A 22,009-nucleotide genomic window follows, 5' to 3' on the forward strand; every position below is an offset into this window, starting at 1 on the left:
ACTTATAACCGCGCACGAACCGTCAATCTTCTTTGCGCGCCGCACTTTTATGACCGAGCTGATATAATAGGTGGCGATTGATACCTTCGCAATGCTCAAGACTCCACTTTTCGAAATGGTTCTTCAATTTTGAAATCTTTCGCTTGCTCGGCTATCAACATTAGTACACAAACTTTGCCCCCTTGTAAAACAAATAACTATATATCCCGTAAAATCGTTTTTATTCAATTGCACATTAACCAATACAGTTTCTTCATCATAGCTCTATTACTATGATGTTACAATACGGTTTCAATAGTGATGATGATTCTTCCGGCCGATTTCGACCATGGCGACCACTTCGACTCCTAGTAACTAGGAGCTAACTGTTACAGTTAGCACGGCGCTCGTGCGCCCGAATATGGCCGACGTAGCCGATCTTCGAGGCGAACCCCCGTGCACATTGAGAGCACGTGAGAACACCAGCCACATAATGGTAATGAATGGAAGCAGGCTGGCGTGCTTTCAGCTCGTCGCGTTTAGCATCGAGGTCAACTATGCGTTGCTCCTCGAAATAGCGGACTTTGTCCTGCACCAGCCTGCGCCACTAAGGACGCTGTGCTGCCAAACCTTCCCACTGAGAGGGCTCGATGTTGCATCTTTTCATGTTTCGTTTCTGAACATCTTTGTATCGGAGGAGTTGTCCGCCAGGTTTCCGCTTACCCTCAGAAAAAAAGATGCGCTTCGCCACTCTCTCCTCCGCCATACGCGATACGTGACCGCACAACCCAAGCTGTCGACGCATTAGGTAAGCCTCTATTCCACCGACCTTGGCTCGTCGCAGAACTTCGATATTTCGCACTCGGTCAGACCATCTGATGTTCATGATCTTACGTAAGCATTTGAGGTAGTACTAGTGTATCTAATACTTATTTAACAATTTTAACGCCTTGTTGAAATACCCCTCTGTAATTAATGTGGAACCAACTAGTTGCACATATAGTAGTTATTTGCGTGTACCAAAAAGTAGCATCGAGAGTAGAATGGTCACGTTGCTACGCCATAAAGTGCTCCAATCCGGACAGACGTTTAACTTTGATCCCCTGCTGCACGCCAGGGCCTGCTTCCGTTAACACGCAGATAGCAATCAAACGACGGTAACCTGTGCCTCCCTCTGCTAATCACGGTTTTGCATTACGATAGTAAGTGTTCATAATCACAATCACGGCAGTATCAAAATGGATGGCGTCTGTTACTACATCAATATCCTTGTGGTTGTCGTGCGATATTACGACTCTGTGAACTCTGTTTCAGTTTACGCCTATGATATTTAAAGCAGTGTTTTTACTCTGAAATCCGCGCGAGTGTTTCACAGCTAATTACAGTACCCACGCGGTACCCATATTCACTGCCCACGCGGTAAAGAGCTATTTCAATATCTACCCCAGGTTCGTACCTTAGGCTTTATTTTATTGAGACAAGTTGCTTGCTTGTTCTTCAGCCTATTTATTCACTAAATAGTATGGTCTATCAAGTATAGTGCTACCGCTTAATTTGTAACATCAATGCGTAATTGGAGTTCAAAGTTTTACTAGTAGCTATCTACACCTGAAGAAGCGGTCAGCATCATATGCAGACCACACAGCTGCAAAAAACATCAGCTGTGTAATGTGAAAATATAGTTAGCACGAAAATTTTACACAGACTGCATAACAACTTTCAATAGCTGAAAATATGGCTTCGTTTCGAGTCCATTGTATAACAACTTGGATACAAATTCAAGTTGTTATACAATGGAATCCTAGTCCTGATTTAACATGTTTGTTGTTTAAATATATGTTTCAGAATCAGACGGTTGAGTAGTGCTAAACTCCTCTCAAAACTCGCGCTGCGAGCAATATTCCACCCACTGCGCGCTCCATTATCTGTTTGAGTTTGAAAAACACGCCCCCACTGCTCCTCGCTTTTCATCAATGTGTCTTGCCCCTTAGGCCTCTAACAAAGGGCCTTGTCACATATAATAGAGCACTTTGACATTATTGCCGTCTACCTTCGTGTTGTCCCGGCTGGTCGACGTTTGCGTGATCAAAAAACAGTAAACGAGATATAACTATAGCGTGAACCGGTAAGCATGGCTTTCTGTTTATGGTACTGTTTGGTGTTTGCCACAGGTTGACAATCTGGGCCAAGTTTTATGTAATATTTTAGATTTATACTATGAATTTTATGAACGGATAATTTCCATTTTCAAATAGTACCCGTTTCTAGACCAATGCCCGATTATATTTGATTGATTTTAAGACCACGTTCCTGATCACGGCGTGCATGCTGGTTTTAATTATAACTTTAATTTTTAGATTTTAGATTTAAGTGTTAAATACTAGATTTGAAGACACAAACATAATATTTATCAGTGCGGTTTTTACTCACTATCGCTATTTTGAAATATGTCTCACGATAGTTTAAGTGCGATTACACAAACATAATGGTTTATACCCTAGCGATTTCGGAAGAGCGGGTTTTTCTGTCACAAGCATATCTAATGCTTAAAAGAAGATCCCATCCCATGCTGTAAACTACTTGTAAGGAACCAATAAACATTTTTTCATTTTCATTTCATTTTCATTTAATGAACCAGAGTCCGCTTTGTATACTTATGTAATTGTATAATTATGTTTGGCCAGAGATTAAAGAGTTTGAAATATTACAATCGATGTAACCATATCCGTTATAGAACGCGAAATTATAAACTGAACGCCGAATTTAACTTTCATAATAAAATAACAAACCGTTCTGTTTCCGGGGAATGATGCAAGGGGGGGATAAAGAAAAGCGGCATTTCATTGTTAGCCTGTACCTTAATAATTTGTTAAATGAAATTAATTCAGGCCAAGAAGGAGGAAGATGACGCAGATAACAACTCATCTTCGTTTGAGCCATTATTAAATGTTACTTTGCTTTGTGTTAAATAATAAAACGAATACCTAAGAAACATCTCGATATATGCCTGAGGATATTGGAGTCAACACGCGGATAAATTATATACTTGGTGTTATTTTTATGCCGATCAGATCAGGTTAAGTGTCAATTAAAAACAGCACCCACCTGTATAATTCACTCAGGCTTGATCAAGCTGCACATTGCAGTACTTACTTTTGTGATCATGTCAAATAAAAATGTTTACGTATCCAAATTAAAAAGGGCTATAAAAATTCTCTAGCTCTAGCAGCTAGCTAGAGGGATGACAACAATATAATTATAGGTCAAGCAATACCTTTAACTAACGTTTTATTGTCCTACCTATGTCAACATGTTTGTTCATACATGTATAATGTGATAATGATAATGTGTATCATTAAGATAAAAATGGGAAAGACAATAATAATAATATAATATATAGGGATAATTTTTAAGAAAAAAAAACCGACTTAATTGGGGGATGCCGTTGAAAGGTTACTTATTGTTGATGATGCGCTTAGATTCCAGACAATGAAACGAAAAAGACAGCATTTTTTGTCTAATTATGTAGAAAAGGAGGTAAAACCACCCACTTTTCTAGTAGCATTTCGTTTCTGTAAGGGTTGCAGTTCTAACCTAACCTAACCCAAGTTCTGATAGCATTTCGTTTCTGTAAGGGTCACAGTTCTAACCTACCCTAACCCACTTTTCTGATAGCAGTTCGGTTCTGTGAGGATCGCAGTTCAAAGACACCCACCCACCTAACCCACTTTTCTAGTAGCATTTCCGGTTCAGGTTCAGGTTCAAGACCATGTCCAGATCCGAGTGCGGGTCCATGTCCGGCTGTCCGGGTCCAAGTTTGGGTCCGAGATAGATCTGGGTCCGGGTCCGAGTCGGGGTCCGGGTTCAAGTCCGGGTCGGGTATGAAAATACAAAATCACTATATGCCTTTGACATTTGAGGAGTTCCCTCGGTTCCTCATGGATCCCATCATCAGAACTCGAGCTTGACAAAAATGTGTCTTGAAAACCTAACTTTCTTAACAAACATAACGAAAAGGACAAATCGCCAAACGTAAACTATGCGTCATTAAAGAGTTCCGTTCTGATCATCATCAGCAGTTCCACTTCATCAAATCTCATTTTTTTAAATGTAAATGCTTAATTTGTTGATGAACAATACTAAAATACTAAAATCATTATATGTATGTCTTAAACATTTGAGGAGTTCCCTCGATTCCTCATGGATCCCATCATCAGAACTGCGTTTTGACAAAAACGGGATCAATCTGTATGTATATACTTACAAAAAGAATTTTCAAAATCGGTCCAAAAATGACGGAGTTATGGAGTGACAAACATTTAAAAATATTTAAAAAAACATACAACCGAATTGAGAACCTCCTCCTTTTGAAATCTTGAAGTCGGTTAAAAAAGGGAAAGACGGCTTCTCCACACAAACGTACATCCCCATTTAATTATAAGAAATCATGATTTACAGCTAAAATCTGGAGGTTCATCTTCATCTAAGCACCGATAAGACCCCGCCCGACTTAGGTGCAGTGCTGAACTGAAAAGCAATGAAAGTAGCTCAATAACCCCTCTTGCCGATTGCGTACATGAGCGATTCATCACATGTACCAGTATGTCCAATGTGATTACGGTTCAGCGTGGTACGTGGTACGCATGCCTTCATAATGCACCTATATTCAATTTGAGATAATAGTTATGCATGCACGCAGATCCTTGAACAGTGTATCGTCGATATGCCACGGTTAGATCAAAGGCTAAATTAGTTATCAATGCCCCTATGCCAAAGGGGCTGTGTAATACCTGACGTTAGTACCGTATTGTATAAAGCCACAGACCACTATAAAGCACTTCAAACGCCAGGTACTGGAATAAACATTCCAAGTTACATAGGAGCATATCATACAGTGAGTGCCAAGCAAATTTAGTCGGTTGGGTTGGGATCTGTAAAGCTCTGAATATATTTTCAATTCTATAGCTAGTTCATCCGCCGTTTACGTTATAAGAATTGATGTTACCTCCAATTTTGTGGTACAATCGAATTTAACAGTACAATCGCCGTCAGATATATCGGAGCGGCCCAGGTGTTCACAAAATCTGAACACGCACTCTAACGCCCGAAGGCGTGTTCAGATATTTGTGAGCATCTGCTGTGTAAACGCTTTCAAATCAAAGGTAAAGTTATTTTTCAGGCTATGCCTAGTGTGGGACTAGTGGGAGTCAGCATAAATGTAACACTTATTTTTCTATTTCAGAAATAAAGAATTTGTATTGTATTTGTATTTTCGTACAGTAGCATTTGCGTACAAATGTCCTGTTCTCAAAAAACTATTATTACTACCGTCTTGCTTTATTTGGGTCAATGTACAATATAAAAATTACAGTGCCAGAAATATTATTATGAATCATTTTAGTCAATGATTAAGGGCATAAACTGGATATATGCATACATATCAAAAGGTGAAAAGTTACCTTTCTCGTCATTAAAAAGAAAGAAAGGGTATGTAAGAATACTAAGAAAGAACCTATTCTCTAACCACATTGTTGTGTCAAGGTCTTCGTTATTGTTAATCCCATGCGAGATGTGAGCTGCACTCGTTATAAGTGGTGTTCCAGGTACGCCTCTATAATCCAACAATATGTCTCTACCTGACAGGTCGGGAGTGAAAGGGACGGTAGCAACGGGTATTCCGCGAATATATGGAGCGCCTTAATTGGGGAGTTTTTCGAGTGTATAAAGAAGGCTTTGTCAATGTTTAAAATTAGACAAGCTGGCGCAATTATTTGAGCATTACGCTCGCGTTTGACTGCTGTAATATTTTTTACTATAACAGAGGATTTCACTTTTTAGAGCAATATGAGAATTCATATCAGAGTTTATGGTGGATGGATAAAATACTTTCTCGTTTTCTCTGTAGATACCTACGCATTTGACAACAGCATTTGAATTAACTTAATACTTGAGCCTTTTACGCGTTACTGAGTGCACATCAGATTACGAGACCACGTAGGAACCTAATGTTTTGTATAAATACTGCAATCGAAACCCATTATATTTTTTTTTAGCTTTGGTGTCATCTGGAATTGATCTCATTTATAATTTACAAATCGAAGTCCAAGATAAGTTGACCGAATAGTGACACTTTTTTGAGTTTCAGTCAGTGCACTTTGCTTTGCTTTTTAGGGTTCCGTCCGTTAAGTAAGTAAAACTGTTTTGTAGAAATTGCAAATTATGCTGGATAAGTTTAATTCACAATCCGCTTTCCAATAAATGTGTAAACCTAAACTGTTTAAGCATAAAGGGGCCCACTGACTATCAGTCCGCCGGACGATATCGGCCTGTCAGTTAGAACAAAAATTTGACAGTTCCGAACAACTGACAGGCCGATATCGTCCGGCGGACTGATAGTCAGTGGGCCCCTTTAGAGAATCTACTGTCGCAGGACGAACTGATGTGAGAAACCAAGCTTTTTTTATTTACGAATTCTTGTATGAAGACAACATGTAGAGTCACTTATTTACCATAGGACTTTGAAATCCAGTTAGACTAGATAATCCCTAAAAGGTAAGATCATGGTAATTCTTTAATACAAATTCAAACTATGTTGTTGTGTGTAAAATAATAGCAGTGTATTTATAAATCTATTATAAATAATAGAGCAGTAACTGGAATAAATTGTATTTATAAATAGGACAAAGCACATCTTGGAGTTTTGAATGATTCACGGTTAGTTTCACTAGACTTATATTGACCGGGATATAGACCGTGATTACCTTTTCACTGTCATTCTGTCTAATCACTGGATCGAGTTGCATAGTCCCAAGGTCATTTCGACAGAACGCCACTATATACCAAGATTGGTAAGAGAAGCCGTTGAAATTCACAAATACAAAAATTTCAATCGTGAAGATGGGTTTAAACTGTCAAATGTGTGGAATCCTGTGATTTGTTTGTGTAAAAAACCAGTGATATCCGAATCAAACACGCGTAGTGACACCGTGAGTGTAGTGTGTTTGGAGTGTTTGGACAGACCAACGAGTGTGAATGCGACCGGACCAACAAGTGTGAATGCGACCGTTGGTAACGTTGAAAGTGAACGCAGCCGACGCGCAAGAATGAGGGTAGACAGAGCGCTGTCTACACAACTTTGACACCCACCCGCTATCTTCAGTCACCCGTGAACATGATGCATGTAACTGCGTCGAAATATCGGGAGCTCACAAATAATACAAAAGGTAATCACGGTCTATATCCCGGTCAATATAAGTCTAGTGAAAGCACATCTTGGTTTGCCATAACATCAGTTGCAAAATTATCAAAGCCTTAACCAACCTAAAACCGGCCAATTGCAAGTCGAACTCGCGCACGAAGGGTTCCGTACCATTACGCAAAAACGGCAAAAAAATCACGTTACTTAAATATTTATTTATTTCTGTTTTTAGTATTTGTTGTTATAGCGGCAACAGAAATACATCATCTGTGAAAATTCTCATCACCATCTCATGAACCGTGATAGACAGTTGAAATTTTCACAGATGATGTATTTCTGTTGCCGCTTTAACAACAAATACTAAAAAGTACGTACCCTCGGTGCGCGAGTCCGACTCGCACCTAGCCGGTTTTTATAATCATTTGATGTTAAACTTCAATTTCACTTGTAGATCGGTATTTTACCTGATATATATATATTTTTCTAAGGTTAGTATCATTTTATAACAAGGCGGTCTAGCACAATAAGTGACATCCGGGTCGCTTTTCATTTAAAGCATTACTTAGTTATCATGAGTACGGGTTAAATTTGTAGTGACTCATTTCCATTTTGTCGTGATCGTGCGTTTGCGATATAATCGAACGAAAGGAAATGGTACTTGGTCGTGAAACGTCTACTATATTATGTATGTGTAGGTACAGTCGCCATGAGATATATCGGAGCGCCCAAGGTGCTCACAAACATCTGAACACGCCTCTATTGTCAGGGCGTTAGAGTGCGTGTTCAGATATTGTGACATTTGTGACCACCTCGGCCGCTCCGATATATCTGATGGCAACTGTACCTACCTTCGTGATTACAATTAACTGCCGGAATACGATTACGAGTCTACAGGTACAGAAATAAATATATTTTTTTAGTTTGCTAGGTTAGCTGCATTTCATTGTTAGATTGTTGAAGGGGCTGCAGAATAAAAACTAGAAGTATTTTATAAAAAAAATATAAAAATATACAAAGGTACACCTTGCATATGTGGCAGGCTTCGTTACATAAGCGAAAAAAAAATACAACCTGGCAAGGTTTCATTGTCGGGAAACGTTGTTGGGAAACAGAAAGCAGGGAAAGCCTATAATTTAGATACCTGCGAGGTATTTTTAGGGTTCCGTACCCAAAGGGTAAAAACGGGACGCTATTACTAAGACTCCGCTGTCTGTCTGTCTGTCACCAGGCTGTATCTCATGAACCGTGATAGCTAGACAGTTGAAATTTTCACAGATGATGTATTTCTGTTGCCGCTATAACAACAAATACTAAAAACAGAATAATATACCTAAATATTTAAATGGGGTTCCTATACAACAAACGTGATTTTTTTGCTGTTTTTTTCCGTAATGGTACGGAACCCTTCGTGCGCGAGTCCGACCCCCCACTTGGCCGGTTTTTTACGCACAGTACCTTTTATCCTTGGCACCGCGCAAAGGACGGTTTATGCGAGCGATCTGGGGCCCATCTCTCGAACGGTATTAGGCTAATATTATTAGCATACCCCGCAATCGAACTAGCAAAACTGTAGCAGTTGTACATCAGGGTTGTCACTGTTGCCAAATGAAGATCAATTTCATGTTGGTAGAAAGTAAGTATTACACGAAATACAGTAAATTTGGTTGTCTTTTACTTGTTTCTGTATAATAATTTCGATTTTTTTAAACATAAACCGGGTTTACAAGTAAAAGACAACCAAATTTACTGTATTTCGTGTAATACTTACTTTCTACCAACATGAAATTGATCTTCATTTGGCAACAGTGACAACCCTGATGTACAACTGCTACAGTTTTGCTAGTTCGATTGCGGGGTATGATTATTAGTCCGTGAAGTGCCAAATCGTATGGGTTGTCATGACAACACACTAATAGTATTAGACTAATATCGTTGGAGAAATGGGCCCCTGATACCGTTTGAGAAATGGCCCCCGATTACACGACACGTACCTTTACACTACATGTATGCGCATGGCGCTTTATCTACCTATGTATGTAGTTACTGTAGTGGAATGAAATCAAAACATGTACATCATTATAACACATTTTAAACTTATCCAAAAATGGATCATATCTATCATATCTGGTTGACAGGATTTTATTTGGACATCGCCAATATCGCCATGTTGCTGATCTTCAGTGGTACTAATTAGTTTTACTTTGACAACAGATCGAATGTCACCGTATGAAAACAAAACGAAAAAAAAATCGCTAAAAGATTTTACCACAAAAATGCCAAAAAAGAATTCCCAAAGATGAAAAGAAAAATTATTTTTAATGCAATATAATATTTATGCCGAAAAAGGACCAAGGATTGCGAAACATTCCAAAGAAACAATGTCTTATAATTGTGTCGCTTAACTTCAAACTCGGGTAAATCCATTCGACCCTCTCAGCAAATATCAACCCTATTACCTTTTCTTAATACCAAAATCGTATATTAAGCTTTGAATCGTTATTTGAAGCCCACTAGAGTGCAGCAGTAGCCCCTTTAGTAAACCATAGAGTAACTTATACATACTGTGCCTTTAACAGTTTTTGACAAGTTTTCAGACAATAAAAGATGACATTGATGCATCAAGGCGGTTTGCATGGAGACTATATAAAGGAGCCAAATCTCTATGTATGAGAAGTGTCCATCAAAAACAGTAATTAGGCGGCGCCATCATACACGGAAATACTACCAAAAACAACCTACGTAATTTGGTCGGGTTATTTGTTGCCTTATATGGTTCATGTTATACTCATGTCCCAGAACCTAACTAGCGCCACCGGAGAGATTAGGAACTATTATTTAAAGCTGAAAGCGGTCACTTTTGCTACAATTCTGCCATAAGAGATTGGCATCCTTTCTATACCATCCATAGCGGTTTGTTTACAGAGGAGCTACCGGGAAACTTAAATCCGAAATTTCGCTATCTGCCTCTTTATCGCTCGAATATGCAAGAGTGACAGTGACAGAGATGTTAGATAACGAAATTTCGATTTTCTTGTTTGCGATAGACCCTCAGATTGTCGTAGTGGCGCCCCCCACGCAGTTTCGCGTAATATTCCCTATTGGTGGTTGACGACGTACGCACATTGGCACATTATTGCCATACGTAAGCTGTTTGTAGCTAGTTTGTCTCAAGAGTCAAATAGAATCTTGTCCGGCTGAAAAGACATGGGCATATTGGGCATGTCTAATGTCTAGAGAGGGTATTCCCGGCAATTGCTATAATAAAATATTGTGGTTTGTAGATGTTTGTAAATGTAGTGACTTTATATCAAGTCAATAGCGGCGAAAAGGTTAACAACCACCAAAAAAGTTTTTTTGTGTCATTGTAGCAATATCTGATGCAGATACGGCGACTTTAATACTGGAACCTCAACCATGTGATAAACTGGTAAACTATAGTAAATTTATGAGTGTAATATTTCTTAACTGTTACTCACTTTTCATTACTTCTTTTTGGATACCCATGTATAAGATTTTTGGAAGAATCACTCTTTGTAACTGTCAATTTGAAATCGTCATTATTGACAACCAACGTGGCCCTTTGCCTCAGAACGTCACATTTAACTACTCATACTTAACGCGCAACATCCGTGCGCTCCAAGAAATAAACATATGAATAAAGGGAATACAATGGTCTCTTGATTCGCGTTATAATGCCCCTTATCACACACACTAAGTGATAGCAAAAAAGTGATAACTAAGTGATAACAACCACCAGAAAAGTTTTTTTGTGTCATTGTAGCAATATCTGATACAGATACGGCGACTTTAATACTGGAACCTCAACCATGTGATAAACTGGTAAACTATAGTAAATTTATGAGTGTAATATTTCTTAACTGTTACTCACTTTTCATTACTTCTTTTTGGATACCCATGTATAAGATTTTTGGAAGAATCACTCTTTGTAACTGTCAATTTGAAATCGTCATTATTGACAACCAACGTGGCCCTTTGCCTCAGAACGTCACATTTAACTACTCATACTTAACGCGCAACATCCGTGCGCTCCAAGAAATAAACATATGAATAAAGGGAATACAATGGTCTCTTGATTCGCGTTATAATGCCCCTTATCACACACACTAAGTGATAGCAAAAAAGTGATAACTAAGTGATAACAACCACCAGAAAAGTTTTTTTGTGTCATTGTAGCAATATCTGATACAGATACGGCGACTTTAATACTGGAACCTCAACCATGTGATAAACTGGTAAACTATAGTAAATTTATGAGTGTAATATTTCTTAACTGTTACTCACTTTTCATTACTTCTTTTTGGATACCCATGTATAAGATTTTTGGAAGAATCACTCTTTGTAACTGGCAATTTGAAATCGTCATTATTGACAACCAACGTGGCCCTTTGCCTCAGAACGTCACATTTAACTACTCATACTTAACGCGCAACATCCGTGCGCTCCAAGAAATAAACATATGAATAAAGGGAATACAATGGTCTCTTGATTCGCGTTATAATGCCCCTTATCACACACACTAAGTGATAGCAATCAAGGGCCCATTGTTCTGGACGTGTTAAGACTTAAGGCAAACTGCAGCTAAATAGCCGTAAAACGTGACACATTTAACAAGAACTCAAAGGGGAAAGATTTAATAAATCTGTACCCATATGTCATAGGTGACTTTACATGGAGTTCCATTAAATTGAATGTGGCATTAGGTTACCAAATTAGTCGACTAGGGATCGGCTTAAGGCGGTCAGAAAATATACCTATGTACAGTCAGCAAAACTATTAGCTCAGCGCTCCTGCATACTAATTTTTATGCAGAGGTGTCGTAAATTAATGACATGTCATGCCGTTCAAGTCGGTGCTCAGTTAGCTTGGACGGACACTACACAATGGTGTTTCAAACGAGGCAGGTACGGTCAATGCGGCGAAGACCGGCATATTTTATTTCAAAAAGTTTGACTGGATGAAAGCAAATTAAAAAACCTTAAAAAAATCACATGGCAAACAATGTCATAAATAGAATATCTATACTCGGCAAAAAATATTCTTTACAATAAGAGGTACCTACTGTCCACGCGCGAATTCCGTGCACGGATGAGGAATGTTAGGAATGTTGGGCGTCATTTTGACGTACGGGCGCGGCGCACACCCTCCCACTTCCTCGACCTCCGAATGCACGGAATTGGCGCGCGGACTATACCTCCTAAAATACCTAAAATACCTCAAAAGGTTGGCAACTTCTGGTTTAAGGCAACACGACCGTATATGACGATCTTTCATTAAACTTATATGACGGACTTTCCGACTAGGCACAATTTTGAGGTTAGATATTTTAAAGACTTAAAACTATAAATTGAAAGCGTTTTGAGTGCATTAATAGTTAGGACTAGACAGGAAAAACGGTTATTAAATTACTACGTTACACACTTCATAGTCATACGCATATATTCCGACTGCTTCTATTTTATCTAACTTTTTTGCGGAACCACGTTGCACTCTGTGTTCGAGTTCGAAACACGAATAAAGTTGATTGTTGAGTAGTGTTCGTCCTAGCGATATTTATTGGAGGGCAATGGATTTAGGATTAAAAACTGCTATACTAACCGAGTTGTAAGATGGCGTACGCGCATATAAACATAAAAGTTATAGTGAGTAGACGGACTTGCCTGATAGACGGTCTTAACCGCATTGACCTTATTCATAAAACAAAAAATATATAGTCAATATTGAAGTTTAAATAACTCTAGATGTAATGGTAATGAGGTTTTCCCAGACGTATAAAGGTTTTCAGCCAGGGATGCCAGGAGGCGCCCTCATACAGAGTCGGGTGTAGCCCGGCGTACGTGGCGTGCTGCGCGCGATCTAATGCCAGACGCCTCCGGCGCCCTTGTACTAAAAGAGATCGAGACAGACATACGAGTACGTGGCGCTCTACAACTAGACATATTGGGCGCTTTGCGTGCTCTGCTGTTCCTGAAGGCGCCGGCTCACATAAAAATAGTGTAAAATGACTTCATATAAGTAGCTTTATAATTTTCCAATAATTAATGAAATATAAAATAAGTTCCAAACTAAAACCCGACTACCTACTTAAAATCGGGCTCTAAAAGGTATGTAACAAAAAAAATATCCGAAAGAATCATGTAATTAAACCTTAAAGCTTATGTATCTTATGGTAGTGGCATACGACCACGGCTGTTCTTTGTATATGCGAATACAAAAAAAAATGTAAATAACGTTACGTTGTACCTATTTCTTTATTTATGAGATGATTAATTAAGTATGCTTTCTGTAGGTATAATTATTTCTGATCACAATTTTTTTTCTTTTTTCATACGTTTTAGAACGCGATTTACAGTAGCTTAGTCAGTCGGGTTTTAGTATTTGAGCATTTTAAACTTTTTTTTTTTATTTTACCATTTTTACGGAACTTTGCCTTGTCTAATAACTAATGTTGATCATAAACGGGGAGGCAAATTTCTGATCGGCCCCGGGCGGCACACATAAAGGGGCCCACAGACTATCAGTCCGCCGGACGATATCGGCCTGTCAGTTGTTCGGAACTGTCACATTTTTGTTCTAACTGACAGGCCGATATCGTCCGGCGGACTGATAGTCAGTGGGCTCCTTTATACGCTACACCGCTGTATCTTGAACTGCATAAACATACCAGATAAAGTTTTTAGGGTGCAAACCAAAACGGTAAAAAGGTACCCTTATAGTGCGAAGTAGTATGATACGAACTCCGCGGGTCCAAAATACTTGTTCACGTTCAGTCTATAATTATTAATTAAGTAAGTAAAACTGTTTTGTAGAAATTGCAAATTATGCTGGATAAGTTTAATTCACAATCCGCTTTCCAATAAATGTGTAAACCTAAACTGTTTAAGCATTAGAGAATGTACTGTCGCAGGACGAACTGATGTGAGAAACCTAGCTTTTTTTATTTACGAATTCTTGTATGAAGACAACATGTAGAGTCACTTATTTACCATAGGACTTTGAAATCCAGTTAGACTAGATAATCCCTAAAAGGTAATATCATAGTAATTCTTTATTACAAATTGAAACTATGTTGTTGTGTGCAAAATAATAGCAGTGTATTTATAAATCTTTTATATATAATAGAGCAGTAACTGAAATAAATTGTATTTATAAATAGGAAAAAGCACATCTTGGTTTGCCATAACATCAGTTGCAAAATTATCAAAGCCTTAACCAACCTAAAACCGGCCAAGTGCAAGTCGGACTCGCGCACGAAGGGTTCCGTACCATTACGCAAAAACGGCAAAAAAATCACGTTACTTAAATATTTATTTTATTCTGTTTTTAGTATTTGTTGTCATAGCGGCAACAGAAATATATCATCTGTGAAAATTTCAACTGTCTAGCTATATCACGGTTCATGAGATGTAGCCTGGTGAGACGGACAGACAGACAGACAGCGGAGTCTTAGTAATAGGGTGCCGTTTTTATCCTTTGGGTACGGCACCCTAAAAAGCAAGGAGTTGGACAAACAACAAAGTCCTAATGACGGACCACTAGGACACTGAGCGGGGGGAGCACTTCATAGAAAAGTTGCATACTTTCCGGGAAGTCATTGCTGAAAATATGGAAGCCTTGGAGGTTAATAAATTGAATTTATCATATCCTTGTATCATTTTTATCATTTGTAAATATATAATATGTCATAATTTATAAATTGAACATGATACTACAAATATATTGTAAGAATCTTTACTATAGAAAGTAAATAAGCTAGTTCCGCTAGTACTCCCAGCTCTAGCTCCCATCAATAACTTAAATAGTGGTCGTAGTTTCCAGTACTATTTAAATTATTTTTCCAGTTCATTCAAAAAAACCGACCAAGAGCATGTCGGACCTTGCTCAGTGTAGGGTTCCATAGTTACCTGTCTGTCAAAATGGACTTTTTGCTTAAATTCTAAAAGGCCCAACCCATAATGTATTTTATCGTTTTCCTTGAAAGTATTTACTATTTCTTTCACGATTTTTTTTTTTATATTTTGGAAAAATGGTTCAAAAGTTACACAATTTTATTTTTCTTTCAGTTATCATTTCCGAAAATATTATGTTTATCAAAAAATGGTGATTGAAGATGAAGACCCATATTCATTTTGAAAGACCTATTTAATGACAACCCACACTATAGGGTTGTAGCGAAAAAAAAAACCACTTTTCGTGTAGGGGAGCTGTCCTAAAAATGGGAATACAATGTCTAAAATTATTGTTTTCTTCAATTTTCTTTTTATCATAAACTGCTATTATTTTGCACACAGCTGTAGATGGCAACCCAGTATGAGCTTTAGCTGACACAGTTAGGGTTGCCATTCATCAGGATTTGTGATCCTTTGTCAGGATTGCAGGGAGACTTGGCAAGTGTCAGTCAGGGTTCAGGGTTCTATAGAAACCTCACCTAACCCTGAGAAGCTAGCTAAGGTTGGAGTTAGAAAGAGGAAAGGAAGGTTATGCTGTACTATTTGTAAGCCAGAGAGAGAGGCTTTAGGTTTAACAAAAATATAGGTAAAAGTAGAATCCTAATCTGTCATAGCTGCTTTTGAACCAATCCACAATGGGGTTGGCTGGCATTATTTGGAACCATAAAAAGACTTCAGAAAAGATTCAAGACATGACACAATCTTCTTCATTCTCATGGTATTCTTTTCTTTATGAGTATTATATTCATGAAGAAAATAATTGGTACCAGGTAAAAAATAAGTGACTTTCGCATTAGGCAAACTATTACTTTGGTGCTTATCCTTATAAGTTATTAAAATGTCATTAAGTTTTTATCAAGTAAGGGATGAATTTGATTTGATTTCATTCTACATCAAAGATGTACAAAAGGACTTACAAGGATAAACTTGAATAACTATAGAGATTTATTTATTATAAAACTAAAGATGGGCATACAATTTCAGCCTCGAAAAATTATGGAAACACATTAATGGCTTGAAATAGTCTTAGCCAGATTTTATTATTCTGTTTATATTAATGAATATAATCAAATCACATAAGGTGAATTCAGTATGGGTCATTTTCGGAATTACTTTACATTCAGGAATGTTTTAATTACCTAAATACACTTTAATTTATATTAGTAAAAAATTAGTTTGTCAAGAGCTTGTAATGAGCAGTCTATTTATAATGATTTATTAGTTAAAATTGTGATGGGATCATAATATCCAAGATACATTAAATGGGTTTTGGCAAATTAGTAGCAAATTGCAAAATAACTAACTAAACCATGGCAGAGCACCTTTTAAATGAATTAATAAATTTACGTACATACACCGAAGATCATATGTCTTATGGGACAGCATAGAAATGCTAATATTATGACTAACAACAAATAACAGTGAATAAACCAACTGATAAATAAAATTGCAAACAACAAGTATATTTAATGAAATTCTCAGTGCTGTGCTATGCTGTAATAATTTTATTTATAACATTCTAAAAGCATTTTCCAGTAGTAAAAAAACCGTGACCGTTTTATAAATAAAAGCGAAGTTACGAAAGTCGATCACAATAACAACAATGTTTAGAATAACATTACAACGATGGCATCCCATAAGAAATATTCTCATTTAGTTAAAGTTATACTTAATCCCATAAAAATGCAATGTATTCACCACCAGATAAGCAATAGCGAGCCGAGCGAGCGGAACAAGGGTTCGCTTCATTTATTTATGTTACACCAAGTACTAAATCAAACAAAGGATGCATTATAAATTAAAACAAAGTAACAACTATCTCTGGTGGCTTGTGGTCACCATACACATAACTTACAAGTGAGGTAAATAAAAAGTCAAGTAACGCACCTTCCAGGGCCAGGTACATAGGTGGAACCCGGTGACATGAGTACATTAACATAACTCTGTCCTTACACAGTCCGAATCACTAGCCATAACTTAGTTATTTTAGCACTAAAATATTTCCGGAAGCTATTACCGACCAAAAAACACCATTTTACTTAGACTTTTATTAATAAATCTTCAAAATAAAGATTCACGGAAATGAAATATATACAACACCATCCAATTTCAATCGACCATAGCATAAAGCCTTACGTGCGTTTCTGAAGGTGAAGACTGATGAGAGCTTTAGCTTTTGTCTATGGATGACTTAAGACGAAAAGAAAAAAAGAAAGCAAGAGCGCAAGCCCGTACAAAAACAGCATCATTATTGTTGTCTATTCCCGGAAATAACTTTGCTCATTCTATGCTTACTCCGTGGTTATGCACTAGAAAATAATTATTAAATTATGAAATGAAATCTAATGATTATTAATTGTATTCTAGGACTTACTAAATATTTTTGTAATATTTTGTACAAAGTTGATCCTATAATTGTATAAATTTAACCAAGGCTAAAAACGTATGGAAAGAAAAAAAGCATACAATTTTTATATATATATTTATTTATCTGAAATCATATTTACTCCACAAATACATTAGGAGCTTGAAATAATATTGCAACATATTATCGTCTTTATTTATTTTGATTCAGACTATTAGTATGGTGGCAACCCTAAGCTAAATAGCCATCCTTATTTTGTTGTCTTTTAAAAACCCTACTAAATTTTAGTTCATTAAGAGATTTTTATTAGTGGTTTCAATAATGGCCAATATATCAGCCAAACGAATTAAAAGGGAATTCAAAGAAATCATGAAAAGCGAAGAGGTGAGAGATTTAATTTGATAACGTCATTAATTTTATTGTTAGCAATAACCTCATGGAAGCGATTACTTGCAGTTTTGTTGTGTCGTATTTTAGCGAGAATACTGAGCTATTGGAGGTCAAAGTGCTTCGTAATGTGCTGCGAATGTATCTCTATTTATTGCCTAACCTATTTAGTATTTTTGTGTGGCTTTTGCTAAATTAGCTTGGAAAACAATTTACGAATTTTTAGATCCTCCAACTAAAGTATTATCTTAACATCTTTATAATCTCATAAATACCTTGAGAATTATTTTGCGGTGAAACATAATGTAAAAAATTACATTTATGAGCTTGTTAAATCTAAATTAGTTAGAAAATCGTTAAGACAAACAGCTGTTGTTGAGTACCTTAAAAATGGCCTTAAGTATAAATATACATTATATTATAAAGTACACAAATGTGTACTTTAGTAAAATGGCCTTAAGTCAAGAAATAAACTTTAAATTAAATCATCATGGAACTAAAACATTAACAGAAAAAAGTCATTATATTCTCATCTATGATAATATCATATTCTCATCTATGATAATATCATAAACAACAATGTTTACTGTAATAAATTATTTGATTAGAGTTTAATGCAAGAATTAATTTACCAGGAGACAGTAAAACTTATAAAAAATATAATACATATTGAGGGATCTTCAGTATAATTGTTAGACAGAATTTCTGCTCCGTCTTCGCATTCAAACACTGATATGTTGTCTCGTGCCTCTGACTCTTATGGAGACAGCTCTTATTACAGAAATTTGGATTTTTAACTTTCAGCTAGACAATCATTTATGAATATACCTTTCCCTATTTATCATTTAATTTTGATGCTGGTTTTTTAAGAAACTATTGTATCGCATGAAAAGACTAGTGGTGTAAAGGAGGCTCTTAGGTCCTTTGTTGCTCTGTCCGATTTTAGATGTTTCTCTCGGCTGTCTCTGTGCAGTTTTTGGCCAGGTGAGGTTGCTGTAAGAAAAAGCGTCAGCATTTACTATGCGTACGTCAAAGAACGCTTTCCTTGCGGGCTCCCAGGCACTGTTTAGTAATAAATCCCTTATGAGGGCTGGTTGTGTCGCAATGGCATGGCACATTATGGGTTCAATTGTAATAAATCATTGCTATTGTTGGTTACGTTAGCATTATTTGCATTAGGTATAGCATTTGAATGAAAATTATGGGCATCTTTTCTGAAGTTGGTTAAAAAGAAAAGTCACTTAATCAACATAATGATGTTACAAATTAATATTTTTAGCCGCATGTATTCTGTTTTGGCTGTCTCTTTGTTTACTCTCACTAGGTGGCAGTGTGCCAAAAAAGTGAAAGTTTTTATGAGGGATGTGCATAATGTGGTTATTGCAAATTTATTCTAGTATTCAATGTAGTACAGGTAGTTTTCAGGCGTACCACAAGGTTACGCTTTAAAACGTCTGCAAGCAGTTAGAGTTTTAAATGAGTCACGGTTAGTTTCACTAGACTTATATTGACCGGGATATAGACCGTGATTACCTTTTGTATTATTTGTGAGCTCCCGCAAGCAGGCTTACGTCTCGACTAGAGTTGTGCCATTTCGGAGTTCTCCGTTTACTATGTAGAATATTCTCGAGCGAGAACGTTCTCCGTACAAAACAACGTTTTCGAGAATGGCACAACTATAGTCTCGACCACGAAATGCACGCTCTATGCGTACACGCTTGTCGCTGACGCCGAAACAAATGGTCTGTGCGTGCGTGGCCCTCTGGTTATACTCGTAGTATTCTCATACGGAGTTGGCGTGATAAAGCATACATCACTTTCTGACACGGCGCGTGAAAAGAACGAACGTGCCAAATGCCATACGCGAGAAGATGCACTTTTTTATACTATACCTCCCCCTCCCCAAGACGCTCACAGGGATCTCTACCGCAGAATGCCCGCAACTACATACCTATTGCTATACACGAAGAAATCTTATTACAGTATACGTAACAGCACCCGACTGCAACTTGTATGGGAACTGCCGCCGACGTTGCAGTTGGCGTGCAGTCGGGGTGCAGTTCCCATACAAATTGCAGTCGGGTTGCAGTCCGCCTGTACCGGCCTGTAGACGGGGAAAATTCTGTTACGTATACTCGAAGCAGCCGGCAGCTCTAAACATTGAATCTTATGCCACTAATGAAAACAAAGTACAGCTCTTACACAACTCTTCTGCATTTCCAGGTGGCCGGAGGCGCGATCACACTGGACCTGGTGAACAACAGCTGGACGGAGCTCCACGGCACCATCGCCGGGCCGCTCGACACGCCATACGAGGGCGGCACCTTCCATCTAGAAATCAAAGTGCCTGAGACTTACCCGTTCAATCCGCCCAAGGTACCTATTCACAATCATTTACTGCCTATGGTGAAAAATAGCTAGACGGAGATTTAACTTGCGTTGTCGCGCGCAATTTCATATGTTAAGTGCAAACCGGCTGACGATTTTCTAAATTCACAATATTCAAAATAGCATCTACCTATAAACTATCATCTGACAAAGTAGGTATCAAATTTTTTTTACGTGCTTTGGTGGCTGCCATTCCTCAACCCACCAACGGAGCGGCAGCTGACGTCTACGAGGGTTCATCATACATAGCCGTTAACCACTATATGAGTAATCGCCCGGGAGGCGATTGGTCATGGAAATCTGTTCGCTGTCTATTAGTCCGTAGCGGCAACATACTTGCCATCATACTTAAAACAAAAACGCATCTCTACTACATATAAGAATTACGGTTCGAAATCAAATGACAAGGTATGTCAAATGGTTATAGGGTTAACTCAAACCTAACATTAAACCTTCTCAATCGTATTAACATTGTAATCCTCTCAATTTCAGATCCGTTTCATCACAAAAATCTGGCATCCTAACGTATCGTCCGTCACCGGCGCGATTTGCTTAGACATCCTGAAAGACCAGTGGGCCGCCGCGCTCACACTCCGCACCGTCCTCCTATCCATACAAGTACTGTTGTCCGCCGCAGAGCCCAACGACCCGCAGGACGCGGTCGTCGCAAAACAATACCTAGAAAACCAACACCTCTTCAAAGTCACCGCGAGACATTGGACCAACATCTACGCCGGCGGGCCGACCGCCATTCACGACTGCAACCAGAAAATACAAGTCCTCCTAGATATGGGTATAAACGAGGACCAGGCTAGGGTAGCGCTTTCCACCTACGATTGGAACCTCGAAAGAGCGACGGAACAGATATTTAGTTAGTGAGTTCCTTTAAGCGGTGTAAGGTCAGATGGGGAATGAAAGTCGACTCTAGTGCACTCTAAGGATAGATCAAACATGATGCTGTTTGCTCATCTATGTAACTGCCGCAGTGTCCCAAAGGTGAGAACCATCATAAGGTACTCTTCCACCGAGTCTGAAAATTTATAACATCTCGGTCCGTACTATCCAAAATCCAAATGAACACTAGGATGCATAAAGTGGTGCAAAATCTTAAAATTACACTCCAAATACATGAAGCGGGAACTAACCAAACGAATCATTTGATAATCCGAAAGTCACGAAATATATCGCCATTGCGGGTCAATATTTTGCACTGCTTTACGTGTTTTAGTATTAATTTATTGTTTGTGCCGACAAATTGTATAATAATTTCAAGAATACTCCCATCGGGAGCAGGAAAGAAAGTTATTTTAGTATGTCTCAAGTGCTATTTAGCTCCCTGTATGACCCAAATGAAAAGCGTTTTGTACACATTACGTTACGTTAGATCCTTTTAAAACACTAGATAATCGAAGACTATTAAGCGAAGTCGATAATATCAAATATTTAAGAGGCGATACTTTGCAGAAATCTAAATTAATTAATACAATATAATATAATATGTTACTTTGCTAATTCGCGAAAAGATAACGATAAAGATTATATGTAAAAATATGCAAGTAAGTATAACGGATTAGCACTGACTGACTAGCACGTTATGTTTTCGCGGATAAGCAAAAAGTATTTTTAATTATTCTAAACTATTAATTCAAAATTTTATGGGAAATTATTTATTTTATTTTTCAATATCCTAATAATTACAGGTGCCGTGACGTACTTATTATCTTA

The 22,009-nt window shown here is 37.7% G+C and overlaps 2 protein-coding genes across 3 annotated transcripts in view; one reads left to right on the forward strand and one right to left on the reverse strand.

Moving 5' to 3' along the window:
* The window catches only part of LOC134754196 (discoidin domain-containing receptor 2-like), a 102,614-nt gene extending 85,326 nt beyond the window's left edge, over positions 1 to 17,288 (reverse strand). For both annotated transcript variants that reach the window (XM_063690342.1, XM_063690339.1), the window contains exon 1: positions 17,032 to 17,288. The gene's annotated coding sequence lies outside the window, so the exon portion shown is untranslated. The remainder of the gene's footprint in view (positions 1 to 17,031) is intronic.
* A 441-nt stretch (positions 17,289 to 17,729) lies between these two features.
* On the forward strand, positions 17,730 to 22,009 carry LOC134754429 (ubiquitin-conjugating enzyme E2-22 kDa). Its single transcript, XM_063690754.1, has 3 exons — positions 17,730 to 17,893; positions 20,120 to 20,272; positions 20,777 to 22,009. Exons 1-3 carry the CDS (start codon positions 17,831 to 17,833, stop codon positions 21,158 to 21,160), a joined length of 600 nt encoding a protein of 199 aa, XP_063546824.1. The 5' UTR covers positions 17,730 to 17,830; the 3' UTR covers positions 21,161 to 22,009.

The sequence above is a fragment of the Cydia strobilella genome, chromosome Z (genome assembly GCF_947568885.1).
Source record: "Cydia strobilella chromosome Z, ilCydStro3.1, whole genome shotgun sequence".
NCBI classification, from domain to species: Eukaryota; Metazoa; Arthropoda; class Insecta; order Lepidoptera; family Tortricidae; genus Cydia; species Cydia strobilella.